General features: G+C 45.0%; 1 protein-coding gene across 1 annotated transcript; it reads left to right on the top strand.

The window, feature by feature from the left end:
• Positions 1 to 307: 307 nt before the first annotated feature.
• Positions 308 to 13,779, top strand: mfsd2ab (major facilitator superfamily domain containing 2ab; the record flags this gene model as incomplete). The annotated part of the gene is given in 12 exon segments (XM_037693267.1): positions 308 to 544; positions 2,898 to 3,017; positions 3,910 to 4,034; positions 8,028 to 8,151; positions 9,505 to 9,583; positions 9,666 to 9,838; positions 9,967 to 10,057; positions 10,431 to 10,549; positions 11,244 to 11,327; positions 13,217 to 13,300; positions 13,427 to 13,539; positions 13,636 to 13,779. Coding segments are annotated over 12 exon segments (1,346 nt in total), but the record flags the coding sequence as incomplete, so codon positions are not given.
• Positions 13,780 to 15,091: the final 1,312 nt, after the last annotated feature.

Below are 15,091 nucleotides of genomic sequence, written 5' to 3'. Positions count from 1 at the left end.
ATTGAAAACAAAACAAAAATCCTTAACAGCTGTCACAACCCAACCCTAGTCCCTCCTAGCACATGTTGTTTACATGCAACACTGATGTCATCTCGAACGTAATCTTGAACAGAGTAACTTGAGTAACGCTGAATTTCTGCGGAAACGATCAAGTACTCCCGAAACGATCGAGTCTTATCAGGAGAAGCAGCAAGTCATCCGGCGGGGGGGCGGGGCTTAACATGGTGTGAACGGCACGTTTCTTAAAGGGGCGGGGCAGGCGGGAGGGGGCTCTAAAAATTACTACAACCCGCCTCGCCTCCTCTCAGTTTTCAAACAGCCTGCTTAGTGAGAGGAAAGTACAGTGCCTGATTGCTCTGACCTTATCGGGAAACCTGTTTCAGATTACATTTCTGTGCATGCGAGTTTGATTTGGAGCCAGCTCGAACCAATTAAGGCACTTAACTGTTCTGCTATGGCAAAGGGAGAAGGAGCCGAGCAATACTCCAACGCCAGTTTGTTGAATAAATCCGTCAGCTCGGATGGATTCAAGCTAGCAAGAAAGGTGAGTTGACTGGAAATGTAATATTTTGTCTTTAGATACTCCTCTTTGTGTGTTTGCGCCCCAGAAGGAGCAGGAAAAACCCGGTTCTTGTGGGAGTCTGGCCGTTCTGAATGAATGGAGCACACCGGTGAGCTGACGCTGAGGCGTTAGCTTCATTTAGGGCGCCAGACTTTTATTTTTAAACTTCCTCACGTCGGCGGAACCGCGGGTGTCTTTTAATATGAACCCTAAGCTAAGGCAAATTAAATCAAATGATGCGCTGAAAGAATTATTAATAATTTAATTCAATACATCCATTTTATCCGAGCTCCCGTGAGCCCCGTCCTTTCTTCTTCTTCTTATTCCTCGCATTGTGTTGGCGTAGCTCAAAATTCATGATTAGCATAAATGTGTTCGTTCTTAAAATTATTACATGAATTTCATTAAATTCATTCACTGAAACGATGAGTTTGTAGTGGAGCTCCGTCGAGTAATTTGAAAAATGTAACCATCCTTCAAATGAGCTCGTGCGTGAATTTTTTTTTACTCTAATTAGGTACTGTTGCGTTTAAGGACTCATCTGAGGACCCGACATTTGAGAACTTACTGTACAGTCACGTGTGTTTGTTTCCAATCAAACCGGCTCAAACCAAACAGATGTCAAAATATGCTACGTGTTGTGTCTAGTTCAGGAGTTTCGGGGGAGGGCAAGCTCATTACCAAGTAAAAAAAAAAAAAAAGTGTGACAAAACTACACGTTTCCTCTTTCGTCACCACATTTTCACGCGATCGAAAGCCGTTTTGGAAAAAATGTCCATATTTCCGATGGTACGGGAATGCAACAGGAAGCTCCAATGCAGGGTGACGTGTCAGATAAGATGGACATCCTGTAAACTCCCAAACAAAATAATCACCTGACAGATTCTACTCTTCAGTGACTCAGGAGAGGATCAGAACTCTTTGTTTTGTTATTCATCTTATCAGTTTACAGTAGTACCATATGACTGATAACAGTTACATGGACTATATGTGGAAGTCTGTGAACTGATAGGAGAATTAGTGGTACAGACTGTGTGTGGGTCATTTAGTTTCTCACGCTGTGAGTTACAATGACAGAATTATTATTTAATGCATAGCCTAATAGATTTATTTATTTTTTTAAATCATGAATGTGCTTTAAAGGTGACTCACTACTGTCACATCCCTATCAGAACAAAGCAGATGTGTGTTTTTGGAACCAGGAAGCAGCTGAAATATGCACCTTCTGCACACTTGTGGAATGGGTGCAGAAGAAATGTGTAAGTAAAAATAAAACTGCATGCTTGTCGAGCGTAATGGCTGCTAAAGTAGCAGTTATGGCGTTTGCAAGTTTCCCTTTCGATGTCACGTTGATGCTCTTATTACAGCAACACAGTAGTGAGTTGCATCAACAAGATGGGCTGCTTTACTCCGTTGTAGCCATAGTGGCTTTATTTAAGGTGACTTCTTTTTTTTTACACGTCCAGCAGGAGTCATCTCGTGCGCCTGTGGGTTAAGGACATTTTCATAAACTGATATAGTGCTTCAAACAGTAGGCGTGTTTTAAATTCAGTGCCTGACCTGTTAAGTTAAGGACATCTGAGGCAGTGTGGATCACAGTGCCATGACTGTTGATAAAGGGTGTGATCACCTTTCTTTACGCGGTCAGCGCAGAGCTCGAACTGGCGGTCGTCCCTTCAGGGCATTAAGTCAACTCGGGCTGCTGCCAAGTTGCTGTCGACCGCGCAGCGTTTGGTGCGAGTGATGGCGTGATGTTGTCACGCCCTGGCACTAATGAACGCAGGATCTGTGTTGCCATTAGATCAGCTGTTTATAGTGTGAAGGTTGAGGGAATAACTACAGTGACAGCGAGGGTAAATGGGGGAAGAATCAGTGCTTGTTGGAGAACCAAGGCTTTCTTGTTTCAAATACACGTACACGTGGGTTACAGACAGTTTATGCCAGCTGGAACACTGCTAAGACTTGGCTATAAGAATGTTGGACCAATTCCTATTCAGGCTTTTGCAACCTTTTATAGAGTTCTAATCTGACTACTGGTTAGAGTGGGGTGAGACTGAAGATTAAAGAGTTGAGATAAAATTAGGGGGTATGCCTTCTGGAATAGAATTGTGAGTCACTGTAAGGGTGAAGGTGGTGTCATCAACTCAGCATGTCTGACCCTGCTAAAGCTTTTAAAAGTGTTTGCTGGTGGCTTCAAAAACTCCTAATGGACACGTTGTCCAGAAGCCGTTTCCTGCACGAGAGTTCAATATCTAAAGCCGGTGTTTTATTTAGTGGTTGTTGTTTCACTGGTTGATCCGATTTCTTTGTTTTATTTCCTGTTTTTTCTCCCCAGCATGAGCACAGGTTGACGGTTTGTAACAAGCTATGCTACGCAATCGGCGGCGCACCCTATCAGATCACAGGATGTGCCCTGGGCTTCTTTCTGCAGCTCTATCTACTTGACGTAGCTCAGGTGAGTCACCTAAAGTCTTCATAACCACACCTGTTTGCAATCACGTTCATGGCTAAATACACCCCCATCCCCCCCAAAATAAAAAATAAAAACTTTAAATGACCAGCATCCTTGGAGTGGGAACATAAAGCACAAGTAGAACTGCTTCTCCTGAGGGGTCCAGTTGGTACTTGCAGACTTCAAGGCAAGGAGCTGAGTGGTTCATACCGTTCCTTTAACTCTCTGCATCAAAGGACACATCCAGGACACTGAGCATCACCAAAGGTGGAAGGGGTGGTGGGCCAGTGTTGTGGAAAACTGAAGTGATGGAAAACATTTCTCTCCTGCTTGCATTATTGACTCACTGATAAGACCCTGCTGTATCTACAGGCTTAACGAGGCTCGTTCTATAAATATTTGGGAGGCAGCACAATGAGGAGGGTCTCGCTTTAATTGGCTCCGACGGTAATCCGATGACCGGGGCCACAACAAATCAAAGGCGTCGCAGAGTTTGGTTTTGTTCGACCTCTGGTGCGGTTCATTACCGGCCTGTTGGCTGACACAGCGTGGTGCCGATTGTACAGTCAGGAGTCGGACATTCATTGTGCCTGGCGTCCTGTCAGGCTGGCGTCCTGTCAGGCTGGCCTCCTGTCAGGCTGGCCTCCTGTCAGGCTGGCCTCCTCGGTGCACATTACCATCAGGCATGCTGCCAAGTGGCACCTCCTCCGTTTGGCTTGATTCTTGCCAAGAGCTGCCTTTTGTCTGGTGACTTTTAAGCTGTAAAGTTTAAAGTTGTATTTCACTGCTTCCTTGCTGCTGTTTAACAGCGACTGTACTTTACCTCCTCTCTGTTCTCGTGCACTTTACGACAAAGTTACTGAAAAACGGGTTTGTTCATTTTCTTCTCCCTCAGCTGGATCCTTTCTTTGCCTCCATCATCTTGTTCGCTGGCCGAGCTTGGGACGCCGTAACGGACCCCACAGTGGGCTTCCTGGTCTCCCGAAGCCCATGGACACGTATTGGACGCATGCTGCCCTGGTAAATGCACACGGTGCACAGTTTTGTTCCACCTCATGTGCCACATGTGATGCAAATAACGCTAAAGAACTTAATTATGTCTGGGTGAGATAACGGAGTTCCTGCCACACACCTCGGGATCCCACTGGTAAAGTTCTGTGAGTCCGTCACCTGCTGGGTCCTGCACTATTTGCCATCAGAATGTTGCAGTGCAAGTTTTCTGGCGCTGCACGTGTCGTGTTCAGGGACGGGACTTAGAAAGTCAGAGGTTTCTATAAAGCAAGTTGATCAGATTAAATTTTTGGCACCTCCTCGTTGCTCCAGTTGCATATATTTCAGTGTAAAATCATTCCCCCCCCTCCTCACACACAAACGTTAGTTCAGAATGGCTGCCCAACAGACGAGCGCTGGAGTCCATTACTGTAAAGTTCATCAAACTGAAACGGTCCGGACTGGACTTTTGAGGCCGACGCAGGACGCCGAGTCTTTGCCTAAACAAACTTCTTACAAAAACCCTGCACTTCAACTGAGGGGCCTTTTTGTGTGGTGCTGATAAATATAAATACAAGTATAGAATGTGCACGAGCACACGCAGTACTTTTCTGAAGAAACGAGTGTAAAATCCTTGGATGCTGTTTCTTTCAGTAGAAATGTTCTTTATCAAAAGGTTTACTGCAGCACCTCTCGCATGGGTTCATAAATGGGTTTATCACGGTTTGCTCTCTGACTAATTGTACAGTTTTTAAGCTGCTGCCGTGTCAGAAAGGCCCTCGCGACCCTTTGCCCACATCCGAGAGGACAAATTTAAACGTCCTAAGTGAGAAACTTGCAGTGTTGTGTTTCAGAGCAGCTTCTGGTTATAGACGAGCTCATCCGTCTCCTGTCAGCACGTCGCATGTTTTACTGTCGCCGTGATTAGCATGGAGCTGCCAGTGGAGGGAGAGGTGACGAGGTGACGGGGTGCAGGACGAGTTAAATGTCTTGACGTTTTTATAAATAAGTGCTGAACGGGAGATCCCGCTCTGGGTGTTGCTTGTGAAACGATCCGAGCCGTGATTCCTCTGTGATCCTCTGCTTCTCATCCTTAATTCTCCCTCGGGGCTGAGGGCTTTCATTAATTTCCTGCACAGTGGGGTCCAGGTGGTGATTAGCAGCTCCTAAGAGGAAGTTTGGGAGTCCACACGAATCAATTTAAATCAACGATTTCACTCCCAGAAATCGTTTCGGGCTTACTCTCTGTATTTTGTTTTGCTGATCACTGTAGTCGTCTTTCATCTGTTTCCGGATGAGGCTCTGAACTGGGTCAAGCAGGATGCTGCATGTGCAGAGCGAGTCGTATCTGCTCCATTTTGTCATCAGATGGGGCGTGGGGGCTGCAGAGGAATGGTTGGTATGCTCTCTTGCATTACTGTCGGCTCAGATGTACTGATGAGAGCGGCAGGAAGCGGGCGAGCCCTCCATTGTAAAAGCTGTGGGGGCGGGGCGGCGGAGTCGGGCGAGCCTCTCATTGGCCGACCGGCAACACACCACCTCTTCTGACCAATGGCGTGTCAGCTCTGAGCTCCGCAGGTCTTCTAAATGATGTCTGAGGAATCCAGAGGTTACCTCAGTTCAGACTTCTCTGGCTCAGGGAGACGCACGGCAGACATGAGGCTTTCTGTTGTTTCAATAATAAACACTGGGCTTCTGTCTTTCTATTGAAGCCAGTGCAGAAGAATGAAGCGGGTGTTTTCAGCATGACCTGGTTAGGATTGATGTTTACAAAATGTATGCTAATCAGGCTAATCTTGAAAGAGTTTCCTCTATTTTCAAGGCATAAAATCAACAAGTTAATAATTCAGATACAGAATATTAGGACAACTTCTTTTACCTCACATACCCAAGACTGATGTAAAAAAAATAAACCTTTCCATGTTGCTTTTAGACCTTTTAATTGTTAGTATTTTTAATAATCCCTTTAATATTCCCTCAAAAAAAGTGGTCCAGATGACATGATTTAACCTTTTTTTTTGTTGTTTTTATATATATATTTTTTAATCTGTTATTTTTATTTATTTTTATATCTCGTGTGATTCCTTGTGTATGTTCCTTTGTACTGAAACTCTGGCACAACAATTTCCTGCAGGATCAATAAAGTTCTCTAATCAAAAAAGTCCATGCTCAATAATCCAGATATACAATCCAACAATTTTCAGTCAGGTCGTCTGGACAGTTTCTTCTTCTGCTGAAACGTTTGGTTTTGAACCAGTTTGACAGGACTGTCAACGAGGAAGAGGACCAGCATCGGAGGAGAGGGCGTGCCAAAGAGACCATCTTAGCACCAACGTAACTGGTTTGTTCCACTTTGGAGTAAGCTGTTGGGGGAAGAATCAGTTTTGTGTTGTTTCCTTGACTGATGAAGCCTTCTGGATGGAAGGTGAAATGTTTCAGCAAAAATAGAAACTGTCCAGATGACCTGACTGAAACTTGTTGGAAAGTTCTCTAATCTTATGTTTTAGACCAGGAGTTCTCAAACATTTTGAGTTCAGGGACCCCCTCGTAACCCTCATGTTTATTAAATAAGTTTCTTCACTTTGTCTCTTTAATGCAGTGGAAATATTCGTGTAGCATAAATACTTGAGACCTGTTCTTTAATGGTGTTAATACAATATTTAGACTTTTTGAAACGCATAGTATTTTTCATTCAAGACACTTATTTAACAAAATTATTAATTTCAACTTCCAAAAATTACAATTTTGAAAGAATTAACGGCATCAAAAACCACTTTAAAACTTTACACTTAACGAACATAAATGTATTGTCACTTCTTCAAATCATTACAGAAAACTTCACATAAAACTGAACAGAATCATAACGGCAGTATACAAAGTAACGGGGCTTCATTTACAAACTAATCGATGCTGGAACACAACTAGTGTGTGGGGGGGGGCGGGGTGTCTCTGGGGGTCCTCCCCCACAAAACTTGAATAAAGTAGATACGATTTCCTGATTTGGGTGTATTTTAACGGGTTGTTAAACCTGTTTAAAATAATCATAATATAAGGTTTTTTTTTTTGTTGTTGTTTTTTTGCGGACCCCCAAGCACCGGCTCGCGGACCCCTGGGGGTCCGGGGACCCCAGTTTGAGAACTACCGTTTTAGACCCAAAACAAAACTTGGTCAGTAGATGCCAGATTAAGAACAGTAACTTAAGGTATTTTTCTGAAGTAAAGGTATGTGTACCTTGTAGTTGTAGTGTCTTCAGGTTAGTACTGTATGTACTGCATCTTTACCCCCATGCAGTTCTGAAAGGACACGGTTTTTAACTGGGTTAATATTTGTTAGTAGGCTTGTTTGAAATAAAATTTAAAAAACATTCCAAGATAACTATCAAAACAGTTAATGACAACGCAGCACGGTTAATGTTCTGACGGTTCTGACGCCCGCTGAGCGTCACATTGGACCAGATCTGAAGTTGATTAGCAGAGTCTGGAATGAGGCAGAGGGCTCTGGATTCGAGCCAGCACCTCTATGAAAAAACTCTTAACATCCTCGTGACCGTGGAGACGTGCATGACTTCACAGCCTGTCGGCTCCAGCTGCTCGTGTAGAGAGCTGGTTGAGTTGTAGGCCTCCTCTTCCACAGAACAGGAACAGGTTCATGAAATGGAGGGAGTGACCAAAACAGCTCCACCCTTTTTCTTTTTATTTTGTGACGTGGATTTCCAGGATCTTACACACTCGAAAACGTTTTTCTTGTCACGTCCAGGATGTAACAAGAAATGCAGTCATCCGTCTGAACGATGTAAAATGATGAAATTCCACGTTCTTTTGACGACGTTAAGAACCAGTCGGGTCAGGTCTTAGTTAAAACTCCACCTTTTGAAAGGACAGAACACGATGAACGTTCCTTTCGTTGTTACTTCTTAGAAGACGGACTAAAAGTGAAGTCAAACAGGAAACGCTGACACAAACTGAACGCACCAGAGCTTTTGTTTTCTGCTTGATTACAACCACCATTTGTTTATCTCTGTAGGATCTTGTTCTCAACCCCTCTGGCTGTTCTCTCCTACTTCCTCATCTGGTACGTTCCTCCCTTTGAGCATGGCAAAGTCATCTGGTACATATTCTTCTACTGCCTCTTCCAGACCCTCCAAACGGTGAGTAGCACACCAGCAAAGCCACAGCTCTGCACGTTACCGTGTGCAGCCAAGAAGTTGCTGTAACGTTGCTTCTAATAACAACTTCTGCACTTTGCCCTTCCTCTTTACTTTAATATGAAGATCATTGACGGTAAACTAAACCAGGAAGTGAATCCAAAACATGATCTGAAAGCTGCAGGGAACTAATCAGCCTCATTGTTTTAAAGTGAACGGAGTAATTTAAGAAATGAAAAAAGTTAATTTGACATCGCAGGTTTTCTACTAATTGCTTTTTTCATGGCGTGCTATAGTAGTCCCTCGTTTATCGCAGGGTTTCTGTACACTGCGCCTCCCCCCCCTTGGTGTTAAGTGGGAAAACCGCAAAGTAGGAATGCTATATTTATTTTAGTATGTATATATTTTAAGGCTTTATAAACACTTCTCACACTCTTGCAAAGTTCAAAATCTTAAACCTACGTAATATTAACATGTGTATGTTGCATGTACTGCAAAATTTGACTCGCCAGCTCTGCAGAACACCAGGTTGGTTCTGGTTCTGCACACCTACCCTGCAGCGACGAAGCCCACGATGTTCTAAACTCTTAAGCCTTCGTAATTTTAAGCCCCGTTGAGCACCAAGACCCTTTCAGAGAGAGTCGGACCTTCAGATATCCAGCACTAAACCACACGATGGTCCTCATCGAGCCCAAATCCAGATGAAAGAAGTTCCGGTGAACTCGAGAGAAAACACCGGACCTCCAAGAAACGCTTCCACGCTCGAGAGGCCTCCTGGGCCTGCTAGCAGCACTCGGATTGACCGATGAGGCTGGAGGTCCGGTTCTGGTCCAATCCCCGGTCGGTCCCGTACAGCTCTCCACTGAGCACCAAAGTCACTATGAATAAGGACCAAACTTTTTTGGATTGGATCAAAACTTCCCCTCATTTCAGCAAAAGGCAACAGCTGGAAGCACTGTTGCTTTCTGGGTAATGTAGTCCTTTTGACTGGCGATACAGTGTAGGCTTATTGAGAGAAAACTACAAAATGGCGGCGCCTGTCTGAAGTATTTTTTGTTTTCCGTTAACTTTTTACCGTGTCCTGTACTGACCCAATCACATGAGTAATATTAAAGTTGACAATCGTCGGTCGTGTGCAATTTATTTTTTTTCTCGTGTCCAATTTTACTTTGAAAAAGCGAGTCCGTAAAAGTGGAACTGAGAAGTACTGAGGGACTACTGTACCACGTTAGAGTTGTGGAGGTGCTGTTTGTTCTGTGCTAACCAGCTGCTCATGGCAAACAGCTGCTTAAAGTTCAAACGGTGTTGATGATTTGCTTCAGTTTGTCCTAACCCGTTGGTTGTTGCTTTCATCAGTGTTTCCACGTGCCGTACTCTGCCCTCACCATGTTCATTAGCTCGGAGCAGAAAGAGAGGGACTCTGCCACGGCGTACAGTGAGTAGAAACTTCATCCGAACGTTGGGTCACCTGACCGAGCGATGACTCGTTGTCACCTCTCCTGAACGTCTGCTTCCAGGGATGACGGTGGAGGTTTTGGGCACCGTTCTTGGCACAGCCATCCAGGGTCAGATCGTGGGCATGGCCAACGCTCCCTGCCTCCCCGGACCTGGTGAGATCGTGGCAGACACGAGCAACGGCTCGTTAGTCGACCACAACGTGTCGGATCACGGCATCTCCCTGCAGCACACGGTAAACAGTTGTTTATTAAACCACCTGAATTGCAATTGACTAAACAAATAAAAACCTAAATATTAGTATATAGTATATATAGTATAGTATATATATTATATTAAATAGTTTTTGTTGCTTCCTCACAGAGAAACGCCTACATGATTGCATCAGGTGTCATCTGCTTGATATACATCCTCTGTGCCATCGTCCTGTTTTTTGGAGTTAGAGAGCAAAAAGGTGAGATTCCATCTGTCAGCTGATCTTAATCCATCCGTTGTCCTCCAATTCTGTCTTCTCAAACAAAAACCCTCTTTCAGTCCCATAAACGTGTTAGTCAGGGCTAGCTCCTGGTTTGACCACAGATAAACTCGTGTCTGTCGTGTGATTGTGACATTACTGACCAACGAGGAGCCGCAGTATGGGGCGACCGTGGGCTGAGAAGCAGCAGCCGAATGTGAAGTCCTGTGGGCAGTAAAATGTCCAGCAAGCAGCTGATTATGAAACGTGTACAGAGAAATGAAAAGGGAGGAGCTTAAAGGAGGTCTGGAAGGGTGTAATTATCTGTGGAGTGGATTAAATCTGCATGTTTGGCTCATTTTTCTGTTTCCAGAGTCGTGTCAGATCAGGACTGAGCCCATGCCCTTCTTCCAAGGGATTCGTCTGGTGGTGGGGCACGGACCCTATGCCAAGCTGGTCATGGTCTTCCTCTTTACCTCACTGGGGTTTATGGTGGGTATAATCTCAGACACACCTAAAGCCACGTTCAGCCTGTTCACTTTGTTTGATAGGGATGCACGATATTATCGGCATGGTATCGGTATCGGCTGATATTAGCGATAAAGTTAAATATCGGAAATCGTCCATTCCATCAAAACAACTCACTGATGGAAAAGACTTCTGTTTTAAGTTTAATTTAAGAGACTGTCAAATATATCTATTAATGCACTACTAATTATGAGCTTTTCACTTGTCGCTTGTGTAGATGAACAGATGAGCATCTGTTCATCTACACTTGTGAACAGGTTGAGTTTAAATTTGTGAAAATTGACAAGTTTGTACTGTTCGAGTGTTTTCATTGTGTTAGAGTAAATGTCATGAATAAATTTGACATTAAACATAATCCAAGTTCAAGTGTTGCATCATTTTCAGACCCTTTTTAGCATCTGGATTTGGTATCAGCCAAACTGACAAAGACCATGCAGAATAATGTATTTTAATTCCACAGCAGAGAAACATATGTACTCTCTGTAAGTAGGTCTAGGGGAAAATATCAGTATTGGTATCGGATATCGGCCAAATATCCAATATTGTGCATCCCTAATGTTTGATGTTGGGAGTACACTGTGCTGGTTTGTGTTCCCAGACAGGATTTTCTTTGTGTGTGTGTAAAATGTAACCGAGTCTCCGTGTTTCACCCCTGCAGCTCCTGGAGGGAAACTTCGCCCTGTTCTGCAGCTCCACGCTGGGTTTCAGAAAAGACTTTCAGAACATTCTGCTGGTCATCATGGTGAGCACGCACTCGCTCTCAGGTGGCACTTTCACACAAACTGGTCGGCCTGATCCCTGGGCAGATGAAACCCCGAGCAGCCTGTTTCTGTGGAAGCGACATTAGCCTAAAAGTCCAGACAAAAGCTTCCTCTCCCGAGGCGAGCACATAAATTGTCTTGAACACAAGGGGCAGCTCTGTACGTGGTTATAAAGCATGGCTTCTGCTGGGCTGTTTCCAGTGTCCCTGAATGCCACACCATTCCCACAGACTGTACAGAAGCTCTTGTTCTGTGCCTTGATTTGATATAAACCCACTCAGCAGATCCCGACAGGAATTCAAGCCAATTAATTCACAGATGTCCCAAGTCCAGGTTAGAGAGGGTCGACAGGTTACTGAGCCTTTACTTTATGGAAAGGATTACGGAGCCAACATGGGCATACTGTAAGTATATTATTATATTTAGTCAGTCAGGATAATCAAAGAATCTTAATCCTCTTCTGTCATTTGATAAAATGCCTGACTGAGCTGAAAAGTTCACATTAGGATAAAACGTGAACAAATCCATTTAAGACTTTTGTAAGAACCCCGTGCCTCTGAATTTCTTCCCTTTAAGTTCTTGGATTAAAAAGGTTGAATGTAACGAGACGAGATGTGAGAGACAGAAGTCTGTTGACATGATCCAGGCGGGGTCCAGTTCTGAAGAGGGCTTGGCTGCTACAGATGATGTCAACAACACACTTCCTTGCAGGAAGGAACCTCATGAACCACTTTCTAGAGAAATGGACTTTTCAGATAAAGAGTCCCATGTGGTCAGCTTATCTCGCTGAGCTCCAGATTACTGCGTCCACAGGAAGAGGTGGAAAATGACACTTGGACAGTCATTTAGTTTTTGTTTCAGTGGCGCATCAGAGCGTGCGCTCGGTCACCTGCAGAGCATCACGACTTCTGCAGAGTCCTGCTTAGCTCGAATGTGCTTTGGGGAGAGCTGCAACAGCTTCAACTCTTTCTGTTGTTTGGCAGAAGGCCGGCTGCAGCACGTCGTGTTCTCAAACGTATTTTGAGACGCTCTCTCACTAGAACAGTTCAATTCAAATCAGTTTATTTAGCATCAAATCACAACAGAAGTCATCTCAGGACACTGAACAGAAACATTCCCATCCATCCATTATCTTTACCTGCTTCTTCCTTTTTCGGGCTGCAGGGGTCACTGGTGCCCATATCCATCATCACTGTGTAAGAGGTGGGGGACACCTGGACAGGTGTCCAGTCCATTACAGGGACACATGGAGACAAACAACCATGCACTCTCTCAAAAGCCAACAATTAAAGTTCTCTATTTAAGGAAGCAGCAGACTTGTTGTCTTCACTTCATCACAGTCTCCCATCCTGAGCAAGCACAATGGCGACTGTGGAAAGGAAAAACTCCTTTTAACAGGAAGAAACCTCCAGCAGAACCAGGCTCAGGACAAGCGGCCATCTGCTTTGACCAGCTGGTTGAGAGGACAGGAAGGAGAGACAGACGAACACAGAATGACAGGTCCAGATCTAGGTCCAGATCTAGGTCCAGATCTACCTCCTATAGGAGGAAAGCTACAAATCATGTTAAGATCAAAATAATTACAAATAAACAGGTAGTCAGTAAAGAGAGCAGCAGAGAGAGGAAATGTGGTCCGTTTGTCCTCCAGCAGTCTTAAGCCTGTAGCAGCAGAACTAAAGGAGAGCTCAGGAAACCCAAGCCAACCCTAGCTATAGGATTCATCAAACAAAAGACTTGAACCTAATCGTAAAAGTAGAATGAAAACCATCTGGCTTTAAGTTTAGTCTCATCAAGGTGACGTTTCTAAATACTTGTTTTGTAAGAACAGTTTGATGAACCCAACCTGGATGTGCTTCTTTGTTCTTTCCAGCTCTCCGCTACGATAGCCGTCCCGTTCTGGCAGTGGTTCTTGACCCGCTTCGGGAAGAAGATGTCCGTTTATGTTGGCTCCATGGTAAGTCTTCTTTAAATCACAAGTAGCTAAAAGGAAATGAGAGGTTTTTATGTTTGGGGGAGTTTTAGGAACTCTAATTTTAAACCCCTTCTTTTGAGATGTAAACCTGTTTGTTTGTGTCTCCAGTCTGTCATTCCCTTCCTGATCCTGGTCGTGTGCGTGAAGAGCAACCTCTACGTCACCTACGTCGTCTCGTTCATCGCTGGGGTTGGAGTTGCTTCAGCTTTTCTGCTGCCCTGGTAAGGCTCTCAAACTCTTCATGTGATGAAATGTAAATGTTTTCCCATCATAAAGTGCCCAGAACAAATCTTAATAAGTTTGTCGTAACGTTTTAGGTCCATGCTGCCTGACGTTCTTGACGATTTCAAAGTACAAAACCCCGACTCCACCGGGCACGAAGCGCTCTTCTATTCATTCTACGTTTTCTTCACCAAGTTCGCTTCCGGAGTCTCTCTGGGCGTCTCCACTCTGAGTTTGGAGTAAGAGCTCACACACACCAAACAAATACAATGCTGTGAGTTGTTCAGAGATGGAGTTGCATTCAGGTCCAAAAAATCTGAAAAAAAGAAAAAAAAACCCCCCAAATCCACCCTCCATTTTCTTCCTCTTAACCGGGGTCATGTCATGGGGGTAACAGCCTAAGTAGGGAGGCCCAGACTTCCCTCTCCCCAGCCACTTGGGCCAGCTCCTCCGGGGGAATCCCGAGGCGTTCTCAGGTCAGCCGAGAAACAGAGTCCCTCCAGCGTGTCCTGGGTCTTCCTCTGGGCCTCCTCCCGGTGGGACGTGTCCGGAACACCTCACCAGAGAGGCGTCCAGGAGGCATCCTAACCAGATGCCTGAGCCACCTCAACTGGCTCCTCTCAACGTGGAGAAGCAGCGGCTCTACTCTGAGTCCCTCCAGGATGACAGAGCTTCTCACCCTATCTCTAAGGGAGAGCCCAGACACCCTGCGGAGAAAACTCATTTCGGCCACTTGTATCCGAGATCTCATTCTTTCGGTCACAACCCAAAGCTCATGACCATAGATGAGGGTAGGAACGTAGATCAATCGGTAAACTGAGAGCTTCACCTTTTGACTCAGCTCTCTCTTCACCACGACAGACCGGTACAGCGCCCGCTTCACTGCAGACGTTGCACCTATCTGTCTATCGATCTTACGCTCCATTTTTCCCTCATTCGTGAACAAGACCCCGAGATACTTGAACTCCTCCACTTGGGGCAGGACCTCCTCCCTGACCCAGAGAGGGCACTCTACCCTTTTCCAGCAAATTAACAGTAATTACGTGTCTGAACCCGAACACCCCCCGACATTTTTAATTAAGCTTTGACTGCTTATTTATTTACAAACGGTCAGCGGACGCATGCGGCTGAGGGGGCAGAAGATCGGAGCTGAGGGGGTGTTTGTTCTTTCATGGCCGTCAAAGAGCATTAAATCCCTGCTTCTGCTGCAATCTGCATTATTCAGGCATGGACCCTGCTCTGACATGTCGGATATTTTGTGATCTCACCTGTTTGGGTCGTCGGCTGGCAGTAGTTCATCTGAAGCTTAACTGAACTTCTTTTAAGGCTGGTCAGCTCGTGGTCAAATGGCCGCGTTCGACAGGTGATATTATGGCAAGCCATGTTATCATATAATTGGATCGTCAGCTGCATGCATCCGCTGACGCAATCAAAAGTCTGATACCGACCTGGCCACAAATTAGCCGGCCTCTGGGTTTGGGTTAGAAATGACAGTTCTATTCAGAGCAGGTGGTGTGTGTGTGTGTGTGTGTGTGTGTGTGTGTGTGGGGG

This window comes from Nematolebias whitei, chromosome 19 (genome assembly GCF_014905685.2).
Source record: "Nematolebias whitei isolate Nwh7 chromosome 19, NemWhi1, whole genome shotgun sequence".
Classification (NCBI taxonomy): Eukaryota; Metazoa; Chordata; class Actinopteri; order Cyprinodontiformes; family Rivulidae; genus Nematolebias; species Nematolebias whitei.
The sequence above is the reverse complement of the archived record's forward strand: the minus strand, read 5'-3'. Positions and strand labels throughout refer to the sequence as shown.